Source organism: Scylla paramamosain, chromosome 42, assembly GCF_035594125.1.
Source record: "Scylla paramamosain isolate STU-SP2022 chromosome 42, ASM3559412v1, whole genome shotgun sequence".
NCBI lineage: Eukaryota > Metazoa > Arthropoda > Malacostraca > Decapoda > Portunidae > Scylla > Scylla paramamosain.
The window spans coordinates 95097-109205 of NC_087192.1; the positions used below are offsets into that span (position 1 = coordinate 95097).

Below are 14109 nucleotides of genomic sequence, written 5' to 3' on the forward strand. Positions count from 1 at the left end.
AAAGATTTCTTTCAGTCCACCATACACTTATCCTGGTTCTTTCACTCTGCACTTCACCTGTCTCAACTCTTGTGTGTCCACTGTGACTGTTGATCCCAAATTCTGGAAAGAAGCCACCTCTTCCAGCTGTTCTCCATTCAATCTAACATCCATCATTTCACCACTTATCTCTTTCTCTTGAGCATTTGATTACTTTTATGTCATCCCCAGCTTTCTCTGCCTAAAAACATGCCTAGACTCCTCCAGAGTCTTTTCAACTTCCTCTGAGTCAGCCACCAGAGCTGTATCATCAGCAAATAGTGGCTGATACAGATCCTGTACCCTTTCCTTCCCACTGATCAAACTCAGGCCTCCACCTAAAACTCTCATTTCTACTTGCTTTTCCATACTATCCATATACAAGTTGAACAACAAGGGTAACATGGCACAACCCTACTGCAAACCTATACTTGACTAGGTAGAACTCACTCACCATCACCAACTCTCATACATGCCTTGATATTTACTGAGAAACTCTTTCCTGCAACCTCTCTCCAACACTATATTTTCGGAACATCCCATAATCCTTTCCTGTCAGTCCTGTCATATGCTTTCTCAAAGTCCATGAATGCTTGAAGACTTCCTTCCCTTTCCCTAAAATAACTTCGTACAAATGCATAACTGCAAAATCTGGTCTACACAACCTCTTCCCTTTTTTAAAACCTCCATTTTCCTCTTGGATGACATTTTCTGTTCCTTCTCTAACAGTACCATACCTTTCCTACCAGTCAGCAAAATGCTCAAACTATAGGGTCATCAGTTTGCCGACTTATAACAGTAATATTATTATTTTCTCCAACTATTTCAAACATTTTTTGTATCAAAATTATGGAAGAATGCATAAGCTGACATGTATTTTTTTCCCAGATTATGCTGCTCTTCTGCTAAGTTTTTCTTCCACTATCCATTCTATCTTGTGAATGCCAGAGGGTGAGGCAAGGCTTTTATCATTACCTTAAAGACTCTCACTCAAAAAACTTGAGCCAAAAGGAATACAAGAGCAATATCTCTGGTGTAGAGTACTAGAGGGAGAGTGGGTCTTGCTTTGCAGATGAGGGAAGGCAGAGCAGGTAAGGCTTGCTTTGCCTACTGACTGAGTAATCTTGAGTTGTGTGCTTTCCCACACTACTGCACCAAGTCTGATCCCTTTATTTCTGCACTTTTTTTCTAAACATTTCTATAAAAGAACTGACCTTAATGCCAACACGTTGAATTTTGGTTTGAACACCTGCCTAAGAATGTCTGAATTGCTGGCTGATGCAAGTGATATCTCAAAATTGAGTCTCATCATTTGCCTCACTTCAGCATATACTTAGCACATGCAACTTAGTAAGCTGGCATCTAGTAGTAAAGACTGACTTCATTGGCCCTTTATAAATAGGGTTAAAGTCCCTGTGCATATTCTATGTTGTTATTAAAGACTACTGTGATGTACTACAACAGTGAGGGGTTAGGAACTCTTCTATTCCCACAGAACAAGAGAAAAGCAGGAAGAGCCTCATATATTTTTTTATTAAAAATTTTCTGCTTTATTGGTAGCCACCACCAGATTCATCAGACCAAAGTCCATGTGGCTGTCCTGGGACCCCACTTCTCAAAAAATTTAAAATAAATCACAGCATAGCATGAGGGACACATCATGTCTTTTTTTGTGGAGACTGCACATAAAGCTAGCATGATGTGGCTAACATAGGTTTTTTTTTTTTTTTTCATGCATCCACTTACCCAAAATCAAACTTTCTTCTCTTATTCTCACACACACAGGCTCCCAAGTTGAATTTACATATACACACTCAAATACTTCCATTCTTGTCTAACATACAATGCTATCAATTTGTAGTCCTTATTTACCATAGAATTTAACTGCCTTCACATTTATCTACAGATTTTTCTTTGTTACTTCATCATTAACAAACATCAATGCACTTAAGAATACTCACAATTTTAAACTATATTTTACCGAGATCTTTTCTTACAAGAACTCAGTTACCATTAACTGAAAACTTCATTAACAGTTTTTTTTTTTTAATATTTCCTCAGACACCCACATATAGCTCAGTGGTTATTCAACTGCAATTCTAGACTAATTAGCACAATTTGTTAATGAAGCTTCAGGTCAATAACAAAGCATACACTATATCTTTTTATTGTAGTCTACGTGACACAAGATGCAGAAACCTACAACGCAGGGATATTTCATAAAATTGACGCACAGAAACCAAATATCCACCTTTTCCTGAATATACTGACATAAATTATGCTGGGAAAATTTTAAGTGCTATTTTATTTACGCTTGTTGATTACTCAAGTAAAATTTTACTACCATAAGCTGATGATTTGCCACTATATAAAAAAATCTAAAAGCTGTATTTGATAACCATTCAAATTCTAACTAACAAGCTACAGATAAAATAACCAACAACAAATGTATGATGTTGCTTCTGCATAATTTTCGTAATGCTTTGTAATACTGCCAACTCTTTAGTCATGAGTAACAACTTCAAAAACTATAATTTCTTTGCAGCCTAATATACAACCTCTGAGAATATAATTTTGTTTGATAGCATGTTGTTCTGAAAAGATACTGAGGTAATATGACTGTGATTGAGGGGACTAGTTTTTAGTAACATGAACAGGATGGGAAATGGAAACCCCTTCAGACTTATCCTACTTAAAAAGAAAACATTAATGGCAGGACTGAAGGAAAAACCTCAGGACACAAATATTTAAAACCTGTAAAATGTAACTACATGCAATTGAGGTAACATTGCTTTTTCATTATATAATATTAGGCCTTCCATAATGCTTCCAAAAGAAATGTATAATGAATAACTATAATGATAATTGCTTTGTATGTCAGCATATGCATGCAATTTACAAGTAAAATTATATTTATAAACGCTCACTTACTTATGAGCATGTGTGTGTGTGTGTGTGTGTGTGTGTGTGTGTGTGTGTGTGTGTGTGTGCATACACATGTGCAATGTCAATACCAGTGTGTATTACACACACACACATTTGTGTGTGTACTTTCCTAATGTCACACAAATCTACCTACTTACAGGATAAAAAAATACTTTTTGAAATAGTTTATGACAATGACAAACAAAAACTTTGCATGGTTTCAAAATTTAAATCATAAATTTTCATGAGCAAGACTAATGCCCATTAACCTTAAATTTGGCATGGATTCTCTAACACACTTGCAATAGAAGAAAGTTACAAAAATAAGCATCACAATTTAGTCATTTCAATAATGCATCAGCATTTAACCTAGCACAACTATTAAATATTTCCATATATCTACTGAATTTCATCAACAAAATTCAACTCTAAATTATGACAACGTGCCTTAGAATACCTTCACACTTAACAACACCAGCACCAAGAATGGGTTTACTTGCTTTCTTTGTCTGTGTCCATCTTGGAGTCTTCTCCATCTTCTTTCTTGTCCTTTTTCCCATCACCACCTAAAATAAAGGAATTTTCAAATACACTGACACATAATTATCAATTCTCATATTCTAAAAAGCTGAGTGTGTGTGTCAGGATATTTGACAGAGTGCACCTCAGCATATCTGACATGTTGAACTCTCATCAACAATTAAGTCAGGAATGTAAAAAAAAATGTAACCATGGTTGAAATAAGCCATCACCTAAGCCGAGTATCATATCACCACCACTAGCTTAGCTACAGAAAGGAAACCAGGAGCTAAATGGAACCTACAAAAGAATTAAAGGACATTTATACAAATGTTGCAAGGTTAGGAAAGTGGCAAATCTTGATGGAAATGAAGCAGCAGTGAGTGATAGTGAAACTCCTTGGTAATATTTTCAAGAACTTTTCTGAATATCCTCATAAGAAAACAAATGCAAAATGAAAAGACAACAAAACTTGGAGAAGCATCACAAAAAGTAGAGCAAGAGGATGAGGGTGTTGGTAGTGACTGCAGTAAGTGGCTGAGCAGTCTTTCTTCCTGGCTAGAATATCAACCTTGAGTTAGCCATATTATTTTGAACTTTTTGCTAACCACTCTAAAATTATGCTCTCATTAAAGCAGAACTATTGATGTGATTGTTATTACCAACATGCTTGATTTGATTTCTATAGTCAGTGCATCTCAATGTGATCATGTGATCATTTGTGTGACCAACTATCATTTTGCCACTGTATCTGCTTTGGAAAAGCTGTACAGGAAAAAACCACCACCAGTGAGGGTTAACTTTCTTTGTCAAATACCCTTCCTGATGCAGCCCTCCCTAATAATCTAAGTTTGGAATTAGCACTGAGTTGTACCTGCTTGTGCCTTCACTGGCAGAAGAATGGAAAAATAATTTTGAAAAATCCTAACAGTAAACTGGAACATGCAAACAAGACATGCTACAACCTGAACCACCATGCTCTCATATGACTTATAGCACATGAAAATCAACTCAAACAAGGGATTAATTCTCTTTATTTTCTGAGTACTTATTAAAAAAAATTTCAATATTTTTTTAGAAGTTTATATCCAACAAATAAAAGATCTTTCTTTCTCTATCAAATTACCTGAGAGAACTTCATTATATAATACATTTTAAACTATTTTAACTGTTGCAAAATTTCAGCAAGTGCAAATATTGGTTGTCGTGGGAGATTTTTACTAGTACAACTTTGATTGTCATAAATTTATGTATACCGTATCATAACAGACATTCTGAGATGAAAAATATATCTAGTGGTGGCATAGCATTGCAACTGTCTCAAAAAAAAAAAAAAAAAAAAAAAAAAAAAAAAAAAAAAAAAAAAAAAAAACTATTAAATAAATAAAATAAATGAATAAATAAATGCAGTTTATTCATATTTTCAAGAGTGGGGGTGGAAGAGAGAAAGGAAAGACAGAAAGCAGGACTGGGGATTGGAAGGAAAAAACATTACTAACATACACAAGTTATGGAATCTTTGAGAGCTCCAGTTTCAGAATTTACCCTTATTTAAATGGTACACTAAATATCACCACAAACTATGTTAATTATTGATGGTTATGTAATTTTATCAGGTTACAAAGTGAGGCCTGAAGACTCACATTACTTTGGAACAAGTCATGTTATGGCTATCAATGCACTTAAATACTTATTTCTTAGTATTATTCCTCAATTATAGTTGTCAGTTATCCTGACAGCATACTACACATTTAGAGCAACCCTTAGTGTAGTTCATTGCATTCCGAGGACTCTCTCACTTGTGTAAAGTGGAAGTTAATTTGGCACAGTGATGTGCTGGTTGACATTTCCTGTTGTCAGAAAACTTTCCCTCAACTATCCATGGCAAAATAACTTGAATTTTCTTACATTATATAAATAGGTGTAGTGTATAATTCTTCTGCTTACATGCACTTTTGGCAAAAGCTGAGCCTTACTGATACATGGCTTCTTTTAATCAATTAATGGTTTATATACCACAACAAAGCACAAACATACAGGAAATGATAGCACTTTTTCCTACACCATAATATAATGGTAGATACAACAGATCAAAGAGTAGGGGAAGATTGTTTGAATTATTTTGTGTAGGTTGAAATAGATATGCTGTGTAGCCAACAATCCCTTATCCTTTTATTTGGCAAGGTTTGGCACTCAAGCACCTTTAGAAATAAAAACAAGAAATCTTCATGTTATGTTTATCTTTTTACTTTATGTATTGATGCAGTTTCTTTTTTATATATTTGGAAGAAAAGCTTTCAGCAATACCAATAACAGTACAAAAGTAACAACTGATATTTATCACCAATATATGGTACCATACCAATGTATGGCAATTCTGCCCATCCCTGAAAATACACCACTATCAGTGAATGCCTACACATCATTATTACTCTAATTTGTAAAACTTAAAAGCACACAAGCAACTTCAGTGGCCACAACAAATTCAGAAATTAAACAAGTGTTATAATGGAACACTGTGAACAGGTGACTTTAATGGCTCCCTGTCACCCATGCACATTTTGTTGTAAACGGCATCTTTTTCTATATCAACAAAAAATTACTCATGTACATCTAGCCTTATGCTTACTTCAACCAAAAATGTGTCCAATTAACAAAATGTGACAACACTCATTATATTTCATTAAACAATGATTAATCCACACCAGTGTTTAACCCGCGCAGTGCCACCGCCATAAATTTATGGCATCTAGCTTACCCGCGCTCAGTGCCACCACTGTATATTCACAGTGGCAATCTAAAAAAAATTCTAGTATGTTTATTTGTCTAAATAACTAGTGAAAGCACTGATAGTGAGGAAGAGATTCCCTCACCAAGAAAAAGGCGTTATGATACATACAGAGGTACAGGCACAAACACAACGCCAGCCACTGCACAGCGAATGCTGCTTTTTGATGATGATGGCTTTCCTTCAGGATTGGGTTGGCTTGGAACCCCACTTGACAAGAAAGGAAAGGGTTTTGTTGGTGACAGCAAAATGAGACCTGCAACAGATGCGAATGAACAATGCGCTCCCTTACCACAAACATCCTGTGGCATCTCCCCTGTCACCCCAGCTGTTGCTCATCCTTCAACTTCATATGATTCACCACCAACCCTCACTCCATCAACACCATCAGTTCAGCCTTCTACCTCGAGCACAACGATGGCAGGTGGAAGAAGTAAGAGAAAGGGAGAGAAAATATCAAAGTCCAGCAAACGCCGTGTAACAACACAGCGTGACTCCCAAGCCTGTAACACAGGAGGCCGTGGCATCACCAGTCTTACCACCTCATCACCACCACCACCCTCACCACCAGTCACACTTTCACTACAGGAACAGGGAGAAAGAGGTGAAATTGGAGAATGGGTATGGGAAGATGGGTATGATTTTGTACCCACACTTACTGAATATCAGAATGCCAGTGCTGCAGGATGCAAAGCTCCTGAACTATCAGCCTTGTCTACCAGACTAGATTTCTTCTCATCTATTTTCTCAATTGATCTCTTCAACAAGATTTTACTGTTTACCAACAAGTATTCTTGGTTCAAACGTGGCGGCAAGGTGCAAACTCCCTATTCAAGGTTGTTCTGGCAAGATATTGATTTGAATGAACTCATCTGCTTCATAGATCTTGTAATTCTCATGGGAATAGTAAAAAAAAAGTCCAATATTGCTAGTTACTGGTGTACAAACCCTCTAACCTTCACCCCTATGTTTGGGAAAGTATTATCACGAAATAGATTTCAATACATTCTCTCCTGTCTTCATTTCTCTGACATACATGATCCTGTTCAGAGGGAAAGCACAGACAAAATGAGGAGAATTAGGCTTCTATTTGACCACCTTCGCAGTACATTTTCCCAGCTTTTCTATCCATACAAAAACCTTGTCATTGATGAGAGCTTAGTGTTGTGGAGGGGTCAGTTGTCATTCAAGCAGTATATTCCCAGTAAACGTCACAGATTTGGGTTCAAAATTTTTGTAATGTGTGACTGTAAGACTGGGTACATACAGGATATGATGTTGTACGTGGGCGGGCAAACAGAGACTGACCTTGACAGGGAAGTGGGGGTGTCAGGGGCAGTTGTCAAGCGACTGGTTCAACCTTACTTGGGATGTGGTCATGTCATGTACCTTGACAATTGGTACACCAGTCCTCTACTCGCACGTTACCTATTCCAGCACAAGACAGGAATATGCGGGACGGTGAAGAAGATGCGGAAGCACATGCTTCATCATGTAGGAAAGATGGAGAGGAAGCAGGTGATTTTTTTCAAGGAAAACAACATCCTTGCTACCACTTGGATGGACAAACGAGAGGTGAATATGCTGTCCACTGTACACAAGCCTGTCGTGCTGAGGACAAAATCCATTGATTGGAAGGATGAACATCGGCGTCATGTCTGGAAACCTGAATGTGTAGTTGATTATAATATCAACATGCGTCTCGTTGACCAATCTGACGCCATGATAAGTAGCATTGATTGTGCAAGACCATCCATAAAGTGGTACAAAAAACTCTTCTTCCACTTGCTTGATGTTTCCATCCTGAATGCTCACATTCTACACAGGGAAGTCACAGGCAAAAAGGACACTCTGGAAGAGTTTGCCCTGGAGGTATGCCGTGAACTCTTTGCTAAATACGGCAAGGAGAGACCATCTCAAACCCTGAACAGAAGCTCAGCAGATTCCCCGCTTAGACTCACCGCTTGTCACTTCCCAGAGAGTGTACCAAGAAATGAGAATGGACGGTATGTACAGAGGAGATGTCATGTATGTAGCCATACAAGCAGACGTCCTCGGAAGCGCACTGACTCACGATTTCAGTGTACTGAGTGTGATGTAGGGTTGTGCATTGTGCCATGCATCAAAGAATATCACATGCTTTTGCATTACTAAAGTGACTCATATGTGTTTGATAAAACTGTATTCATGGCAAACACAGCTGAAAATATACAACCATATACGCAAAAGCATTTCAAGAAGCCTACTCTTCGTCAGCAATGTGGCAGTGCGGTAAAAATGTACCAACCACTACTATCATACGAGTAGCCTACCTATGCATAGGCTATGCATATTGATAGTGTTGATATATGTAATATATAAACAAATAATCCATTACCGAGGTGACACAACATCATTTACGAATACTGGTGTTGATCAAAAATCAATAGCACTGAGCACACTATGAGTATCAGCATCACCCATATGCGCACCAACATCAGACAACTTCTCAGGTGATTTTTTTTGTTTTTTACTTTCTAAGACAACTTTTTCTCGTGTTTTCATTATTTTTACATGGTTTAGGATTTTTTGAAAGCATAAAAAAAATATGCAAAATTGGCTGGCAGCACAGGTTGGTTTAGGATAAAAGTGGCCGGCAGCGCGTGGGTTAAGCAAAATCCAGTTTAAGGACTGAATTGCCTAATAGATACATATGTGTATATGTATATACTTATGTATAGCCATGAATGGCTGAAGAAAATGTTTTCTGAGAGAAGGGAAATTATCCAGTGCAGCAATGCATCAACTTCATTAAATTCCACTGTACTTTACTATCATATAAATAAAATAATGTCATATTTCACATGTATATTAATCACTATAAAGCGGGTGTCCGAGTCACAAGGTAACGAGTTATGAATCTTCAGAGATACAAGCAGTCTACTCACAATATGAAATTGTGCTTTCAATATTGTTCCCTTTGCTAACCAAAAGTTCAAATTTGGCACTACGTGCCATATTTATTTAGTACACCACTTCGCCACTATCCATGCAATGCAGCAACATGGCAAAGGACTGCCCACTGCCCTAGGAAACAGGCCATGTAGCAATTTATTTTAGGACGCTAGTTTAAAATAAAAATTTAACTTAAAAACTTATAATACTGTACCACAGTGGATCTGACCTGAGATTCCACAGCCTACGGACCTCTGTCAGTCAGCCTCTGAGAGGCACAGAGACAGGAGGGTTACGCTGCATGATGTAGAAAGCCTGCCCCATTACATCAAGTCCACGAATAAGTAAACATACCTGTCTTATACTTTCAGCCAGCCATCTTAATAACTTATATGTATGAAGGCATGTATAACCCAAGGAGAGAGAGAGAGAGAGAGAGAGAGAGAGAGAGAGAGAGAGAGAGAGAGAGAGAGAGAGAGAGAGAGAGAGAGAGAGAGAGAGAGAGAGAGAGAGAGAGAGAGAGAAAGTTGTATGCCTAGCATATTTGAGTCTTGCATTTGGCAAAAGCCTGAAGCCTGTCACTACTCAGTAGTTTGGCAGAAGCCTCAAGCATCACCTGGGTGAAGGAATACTACTCAGTAGTATCACATCACCCATAAGGCAAGGTGCTCTCTCTCTCTCTCTCTCTCTCTCTCTCTCTCTCTCTCTCTCTCTCTCTCTCTCTCTCTCTCTCATGATATCAAGTATCAAGTAAGCATTACATTGTTTGCAAAACGTATGATACTTTTTTGAGTGTACTGAAAAATTCTGATGATGAGTTAGGAGCAAAACAACTTACGAGCAGCCTTCTAAAACATATCTTGCTTGTAACTCGAACACCCTCCGTCCTATATAAAGTGCATACATATCTAAAAATACATGGTGTCAAATATGCATGCTAATTTAGTAATTTTCCAGTTTGTTCAATGGGAGAAATCACAAACTCAAGTTGCAATTGCAAGATTCACCAAATATTGTATTTTACAGAAAAGTTGGTCTACTGGATATTTTATTTTTTTGGGCATTCTATTATCACCTACTGAAATAGTAAAATAACTAGTCTTTTTAAAATATGTATCAACAATATAAAGGATTAACTGTGTCATTTATACTATCTGCATTCCTGGGGCAAAATTTATTTTGCTCCTTAAAAGATGATGCTCAAAGTTAGTATGATTATTTCTCTTCTAGCAGATTTCCAGAAGACATGAATGTATGCCCCCTAAAGTAGTTTACTTTCATAACTTAGAAATCAAATGTTATTCAGCATCATGGAGACACCAAGAGTAAGCAAATGGAGAATGCTCATCCTGAGAAGCTTTATAAGTCAAAAGGCATACTGGATATGGCAAGACAAAGCTGAGGGGCACATAGCATTAAAGCACCCTTGGTTTTGGCTGGAGATTTTCCTTTTTCTCACAAAGAAAACAGAGCAAAATATGCTCAGCACTTTTTACACAAAGCATTAACCTCTGAATAGGGTTGGTAAAATGTGTGTTAAGGTAATGTGCTATATTACTCTAAAAATGAGTTTGATATACCAAGACAACTATATTCTGCTCTACAAAATCATGTTACGAGTAGTTGTAAAAATTCAAGTACTTATCAACAAATGACCCAGTATAAATAACAACAGAATTATACTGGAAGGAATAAAAACACGGAAAATCACGAGGTACATCATAATAGTGTTTTGAGACGACTAATCTGTACCATGATGTATTGACTAACTTTCAAATTCAACCAGCCAGCAAACACCAAAAACTTGACCATTCGTGATATCTCCCATTCACCTGATTAGGTACCATTTGTATACTGCGTTATAGAGAATCTAAAGACATTGTATTAAGTTAATGACTGTGTAACAAATAATCACATACTAAATAAATAATTTGTATCAAATACTAATTACCACCAGATGCAACTTACAAGCTACACAATAGACATGAATGAACTACTAACCTATAACAAAACAGTGTCAATGCCTACCGTCCAACTCACCCTCGGAGTCATTACCCTCGCCAGTAGAGTTGTCACGTCTCCTCTTGCGAGTGAAACGGCCCCCTCGCTGGAATTTTGGTGGGGGGATTGGATCCATTCCAAGCACTTTGTGTATTTGACGGAATGCAATCAACCTCAGGGCATGCTGAAAAAAGAACAAAGCTGTGAATATGATAAAACATTGAAAATAATGCAATCTCCTTCTGTGAATATGATAAAACATTAAAATAATGCAATCTCCTTAACTTGATAGTGCTTGTAAATAGCTTCATTATAAATAAATAGTAAACTTCTAATTTAGATATGAGTTGGTGTTCTCCATTATTCAATTTCTGTAAGTGTCATACACAGGTGATACTTTTTCTTCTAGATGACTGGGTTGGCAAACAGCAAGTAGCACTAAACTTAAAGATCTGTCAGAATAATGAGATACTCATTTTGGGCATCTTGGAGATATACATGTTCTTAGGATATTTCCACTTAATACTAAAAGTATCTAGGAACTCTTGTTCAAGAGACATGTTTATCTGTGATGTGAAAATCAGTCATTGGTCTTGCAATAATGAGATGTTATGGCCCAATCAACCACAGACCAATGGATTTTACTAATACAAACAGGGCACATATCCATTATATGGTCATAATTGTTCCAATTTATTTCTAAACAACTTTCTGAGCCAGAGCTCAGAAAGTATATATATATATATATATATATATATATATATATATATATATATATATATATATATATATATATATGTATAGGAGGGACACCGGGAGAGAGAGAGAGAGAGAGAGAGAGAGAGAGAGAGAGAGAGAGAGAGAGAGAGAGAGAGAGAGAGAGAGAGAGAGAGAGAGAGAGAGAGAGAGAGAGAGAAAACCCAAGATGCCAGTCCCATAAAAAGGTCCAAAGCAGTAGTCAAAAATTGAAGGATACGTGTCTTGAAACCTCCCTCTTGAAGGAATTCAAGTCATAGGAAGGTGGAAATACAGAAGCTGGCAGGGAGTTCCAGAGTTTACAAGAGAAAGGGATGAATGATTGAGAATAATGGTTAACTCTTGCATTAGAGAGGTGGACAGAATAGGGGTGAGAGAAAGAAGAAAGTCTTGTGCAGCGAGGCCACAGGAGGAGGGCAGGCATGCAGTTAGCAAGATCAGAAGAGCAGTTAGCATGAAAATAGTGCTAGAAGACAGCTAGAGATGTAACATTGCGGCAATGAGAGATATATGATGCCTATATATACACTGATAAAAAAAATGTTCTGTGAATGTATTTGGCTACAGGTAATTTTTTGTTCTTATTGCTTTACTATCCACAGCTTTGCAGATACATGCAATTAGCAGCTAGTAAAACCTTGCTGAGTGCTTGACTGCAAGCTTCTTCAGTTGGTTATGTTGTAAAATCGAACTTGAGACACCATCAGGACCCATTGCTTTCCTTACATCCAGGTCTTCCAACATATTCTTTACTTCATCTATTGATGTTTTAATCTCCTTTAGATCAGTCCCTTTTTCTAATGCTGTCCTCTCACCTCTGAAATCATTTTCCTTAGTAAACACAGAGTGGAAGTATCTGTTAAACACTTCAGCTACCTCTTCTGGGTCATCCACTGTCTCTTCTCCAGCTTTTACCAAACTTATTTCATCTCTACTCTTTAATTTTCCATTAATGAATTTATAAAATAATTTTGGTTGGTCTTTACATTTCTCCACAACATTCCTTTCAAAATTTTTCTGTTCATCTCTGAGTTTTCACATATTCGTTCCTCTTCCTTATATAATTGTTCCACAGTTCCAGTCTCTTGTTTTTCTTCCGCATGTCCCATGCTTTTGCGAGGCATACTTTGTCCCCTCGCCACCAGAGCGCACTGCTTTGCGCCACCCGCGGCCCACTGCACTGTGTTTACTCAGTGACTCAGTCCCGCGTGTGCACTGTTTGTCGCCTGACGCCTTCATCATGCCTAAAGTTGTAGAAAAGAGGAAGCGTGTTGTGCTTACACTTAAGCAGCTGATCAGATCAGCTGATCTTTGTTATGGTAAGATGCGTGAGTGTAGGGTAGTGATTGTGAACATAATTTCACTTCTATTCAAGTATCCGGCATGTCGGCGGTCCCGTTGATGCTGGATAAGAGGGATTTTACTGTATATTCATCCTCTCTCCAAGAGTTGGAATAGGGGGGAACATAAGTCACCACAACATTACATTATCTTCCAATATTCTGTCTTAGGCTTATTTTCAATACTTCTGCCTCCTCCACCCCATATGTGACAGATTCCACTCAGTGGCGGCTTGTGACTGTTACTGATGGGGGGGCTGTCTCACATTCAGACAAATAAAATCTTAAATGCTTTTATTGTTATTGTTTAATATACCATTGATTGATAGATTATAAAGATAGATAGATAATTATTTAATTCTTTACGTCTTATCCTAACAGTAAATGCTTGACTTCCTTAGTGGTGGCTTAGGCTATTTGAAAAGGAAGTCCATTCTCCTGTTCCTGTTTTGTTCAAACAGATCAATAAATTGAAAATTGAAAAATTGAGTTCTTTCAATGCAGAAACCGTCTTTGCTTCTTGTGCCATTTTGCAAAATACTGCTAGGCCTACCTGGGAAAAGAAAAAAAAAACTATTTTATACGATGTTTCTGTGATTTTACACCATCTATGATAATCAAGATTGAGCACAAGCCATCACTGATCAATAATATTTTAAAATCATCCCTGACAAATTGAAAAACACGATCGAAAATGAGACCGACACAAGAACACTCACCGAGCCACAACAACGGCCGAGACAAGACTGCGCTGGACGCAGTCCACACCAGCGTTGTCAGATTGTTTTGGTCATATTATCGTACTAAACTGGTGGAAATTATTGTACT

General features: G+C 37.4%; 1 protein-coding gene across 1 annotated transcript in view; it reads right to left on the reverse strand.

Annotated features, from left to right (window-relative positions):
• Positions 1 to 2173: 2173 nt before the first annotated feature.
• Positions 2174 to 14109, reverse strand: part of LOC135093241 (zinc finger RNA-binding protein-like) — a 40459-nt gene continuing 28523 nt past the window's right edge. Inside the window, 2 exon segments of the mRNA XM_063992259.1 lie at positions 2174 to 3509; positions 11213 to 11369. Of these exon segments, the coding sequence (XP_063848329.1) occupies positions 3436 to 3509; positions 11213 to 11369 (231 nt within the window). The 3' untranslated portion in view covers positions 2174 to 3435.